The sequence below is a fragment of the Colobus angolensis genome, unplaced genomic scaffold, assembly GCF_000951035.1.
Source record: "Colobus angolensis palliatus isolate OR3802 unplaced genomic scaffold, Cang.pa_1.0 Scaffold451, whole genome shotgun sequence".
Lineage (NCBI taxonomy): Eukaryota > Metazoa > Chordata > Mammalia > Primates > Cercopithecidae > Colobus > Colobus angolensis.
Window position 1 is genome coordinate 828,123 of NW_012117944.1, and position 4,097 is coordinate 832,219.

Here is a 4,097-nt window from a genome sequence, read left to right on the forward strand (position 1 = left end):
GTTATGAGTAGTGGCTGAGCATTACTAGCTTTGGGAGTAGGGGGTTTGATTGGCTGCCTGACTATCGGATTGAGATGCTCCAGCAAAATATTTCTTTTCCACTTGACACTTGTGAAGGGTGGAGGAGAGAGACATTCATCAAGGAGTGTGGAGGGATGAATCCTTTGTATTTTTGTCCTAAGGAGTAAATGTGGTTGATTTTGGTTCTTAATGCAAAGTATACATCATTAGTTTCTAATTTTATGTCATATCTTGAACACTGAGGTACAAAAGAAAATCTTTGACACTTTTTCTGGTAAAATCACCCTTTCTATTCCATAATACCTGATGTATGTTTGTCTTCTCAAGACATCAACACTCATTCAGCTAAATTCTTTCTAGATTAGTGCCATTTTCTACTTATGTTTTGGTGGAATGGGTACGGAGTAGAGCAGAGGAGGAAGGGGTGATTTGTATGACGACACTCAGAATCTCTGTATCATGTCTCCATAATAATAAAAAAAAGCATATGGTCTTGTAATGGTATTTACTGCTTTAAAATATTCATCTCCTTTCAATAATAAAGGGGCAATTATTTACGTAAGAACAAATCATCACTTCCATCTGGTCAAAAGCTACATAGCATAATAGCAAAATATGTAAATGAGCTGAGTAATTGTATTATTTCAGATGCTTTTGGTAGAAATTTATTTGATTGTTGGAACCTCATAGTTGACTTATCAGTGAATGTAAATGAGTTAGTATATAACTAGCTCATAACCCTTATAACTAATAACACAACAAGTATATAATTATAAGCTATACCTGTTGTGTTATTAGTTGTGGTGGTTATGAGCTGCCTCCTCCAGGTAAGTACAGTAAAATCATTGTTTTGTGGAATCTCAGGAAATATGTCATTCTGGATAAACTTACTATCTTTCTTTTGATTAAAATCTTCCTAAGTCAAATTTAAAATTTTTCTATCTTACTAAATATGCTCAATTAACTCAGTGAGGTCCACTCTGGGCAATTTATGGACATGGGGAAATTGATCCCTTTTCTAAATAGTCCCACACTACTCACTTTCTGAGTATTTTTACTTTTCTTCCTCTTGCTTCCTTCCAGATTCCTGGAAAACACTAGTCTTTTTTTCTTTGTGTCTGCTTGTAGTAAGCCATCCCTTCGTCAAAATGCAATGCTTCTATAAGATACTGAAAGTCATTTATCTATGTTTGTTAAAATTATGTACAAATTGAGTCCGTAGGTTCTGAAAATGGCACACTTAATTTCTTTACTCAGTAGTATACATAGTGCCAATAAGTGTTTGGACACAGCCACATTGTTTGGTATTACAGAACCTTAACTTTTTAAATATTCTTTTTTATGTTTAACTTTTTAAGTAATAAGAGAGGTTAGGCTAGGTGTAGCGGCTCATGCCTGTAATCCCAGCACGTTGGGAGGCCGAGGCAGGTGGATCACGAGGTCAGGAGATAGAGACCATCCTGGCTAACACAGTGAAACACCATCTCTACTAAAAATACAAAAAATTAGCTGGGTGTGGTAGTGGGTGCCTGTAGTCCCAGCTACTCGGGAGACTGAGGCAGGAGAATGGCGTGAACCCGGGAGGCAGAGCTTGTAGTGAGCCGAGATGGCATCACTGCACTCCAGCCTGGGCCACAGAGTGAGACTCCATCTCCAAAAAAAAAAAAAAACAAACAAAACAAAAAACCAACCAACAAAACAAAGCAAAAAAACTAATAAGAGAGGCAATACCAAAAAATGTCACATTAGCAGAAAAGCAGAAAAGAAACAGCTCTCTTATATTGGCTGTTGGTTACAACAAAACTTAACTTTGGTGGGGCAGTTTTTAACCTTACTTAAAGAAAAGCATATTTGGTAATGTGAATTGTTATTTCATTTTTACTTGACAAGTTTTGTTCTACTTAGTGGTGTCAGGTTCAATAAAGGGCAGTAAGCAAAATTTTAAAAATAATATTATTCCCATTGTCACCTTGAAACAGCAGAGCAGATCAGCTCAGTATCAAATTGGGTAGCAAGCATACCCATTTCTCTGATCACTACACCCACTTACGTTCCTGCAATGGTGAGAAAATTTTATAGTCAGTGTAGTATCTGGTATTGATAAATCTGGTCACAGCTAGAAGAATTTTTATATAGGGCCTTGCATAGCTGTAGATTGTGGCTGGTTGCCTGTTACCAAGGATTAAGCTGTACAGGTTTTGGTTATGGAAAAATATGTCCATTCACTACTCATGAAGCCTTGGGACCTCTTTTCTGTATTACAACTAAAATACTGCTAGATCTATATGTGTACTATTAGAATGCAAGCCTAAGTTTGCAGGTTGGCAAGATTTCACAATAAAAGAAGATCTAGTGAAAGGGGGCCACATCTCTGATTGCCAGTCTAAAATTTGGCTACACTCAGAAGTAGCTTCACATATTGCTTAATAATGTAGATGTTTGGGGGAAGAAGTAGTGCATTGCCGAATTTCACAAAAAGTAAGATTGCTAACATTAACAAACTGAGATTTGAATTTCAAATATATGCCACACTTCATATAGTTTTAATGTTTCCAATTTATAAGTTCATCATATACTCTCTCCCTCTTGGTTTATGAAATATAAAATGGGAAACCAAATGTATCCTCATGTAATCTGTTAATGACAGGGAACATATGACAATTTTGAAAGCAGTGATATAACTCTAGTTAAATACTATGTGGACTAATTATAGTTTCTTTAATTTTCATAGCTATATTATGAAAAAAGTAAATTGAAGAAATGGAAACTGCAAATTGCACCAAGGTGACAGAATTTGTTCTCACTGGCCTATCCCACACTCGGGAGGTCCAACTAGTCCTATTTGTTATATTTCTATCCTTCTATTTGTTCATCCTACCGGGAAATATCCTTATCATTTGCACCATCAGGCTTGACCCTCATCTGACTTCTCCTATGTATTTCCTGTTGGCTAATCTGGCCTTCCTTGATATTTGGTACTCTTCCATTACAGCCCCTAAAATGCTCATAGACTTCTTTGTGGAGAGGAAGATAATTTCCTTTGGTGGATGCATTGCACAGCTGTTCTTCTTACACTTTGTTGGGGCTTCGGAGATGTTCTTGCTCACAGTGATGGCCTTTGACCGCTACGCTGCTATCTGCCGACCCCTCCACTATGCTACCATCATGAATCGACGTCTCTGCTGTATCCTGGTGGCTCTCTCCTGGATGGGGGGCTTCATTCATTCTATAATACAGGTGGCTCTCATTGTTCGACTTCCTTTCTGTGGGCCCAATGAGTTAGACAGTTACTTCTGTGACATCACACAGGTTGTCCGGATTGCCTGTGCCAACACCTTCCCAGAGGAGTTAGTGATGATCTGTAGCAGTGGTCTGATCTCTGTGGTGTGCTTCATTGCTCTGCTAATGTCCTATGCTGTCCTTCTGGCCATGCTCAAGAAACATTCAGGCTCAGGTGAGAATACCAACAGGGCCATGTCCACCTGCTATTCCCACATTACCATTGTGGTGCTAATGTTTGGGCCATCCATCTACATTTATGCTCGCCCATTTGACTCTTTTTCCCTAGATAAAGTGGTATCTGTGTTTCATACTGTGATATTCCCTTTACTTAATCCCATTATTTACACACTGAGAAACAAGGAAGTAAAGGCAGCCATGAGGAAGTTGGTCACCAAATGTATTTTGTGTAAAGAGAAGTGAAAGATAAATGATACATTTTATAGTCCTCCTGAGGATCATTGTCCTAAAGCAGGAAGTATTTGCAGTAATAACGCTGCCTTCACTTCCTCCTTTCATTTGTGTTCTTTAAATTTTACTATAATTTTTCTCTATTAATTCTTCTTTATATTGAAAAAATAGAGGCATTAAGATGAAAATAAATTTACTCACACCCACCCTGAAATTCCCGGCAGATCATTATTAGAATTTGAGATAAAATAATAATCTGCTAAAGTACATTTTAACTAATTGTTTATTGAGTAACTATTCTGCAGAGGCTCTGACTTTGAGGAGAACGTGTTGAGAAAAATAAATAAGACATGGAGATGTGTCCATTAAAGATATAAAGTAAATGG

At 37.4% G+C, this 4,097-nt stretch overlaps 1 protein-coding gene across 1 annotated transcript; it reads left to right on the plus strand.

The window, feature by feature from the left end:
- Window positions 1-2,688: 2,688 nt before the first annotated feature.
- On the plus strand, window positions 2,689-3,810 carry LOC105523161 (olfactory receptor 4M1). Its single transcript, XM_011957937.1, has one exon. The coding sequence runs from the start codon at window positions 2,782-2,784 to the stop codon at window positions 3,721-3,723; it is 942 nt and encodes a 313-aa protein (XP_011813327.1). The 5' UTR covers window positions 2,689-2,781; the 3' UTR covers window positions 3,724-3,810.
- Window positions 3,811-4,097: the final 287 nt, after the last annotated feature.

Excerpts from the sequence above, each read along its gene's own strand:
- LOC105523161 (XM_011957937.1), top strand. The coding sequence starts at position 2,782 with ATGGAAACTGCAAATTGCACCAAGGTGACAGAATTTGTTCTCACTGGC.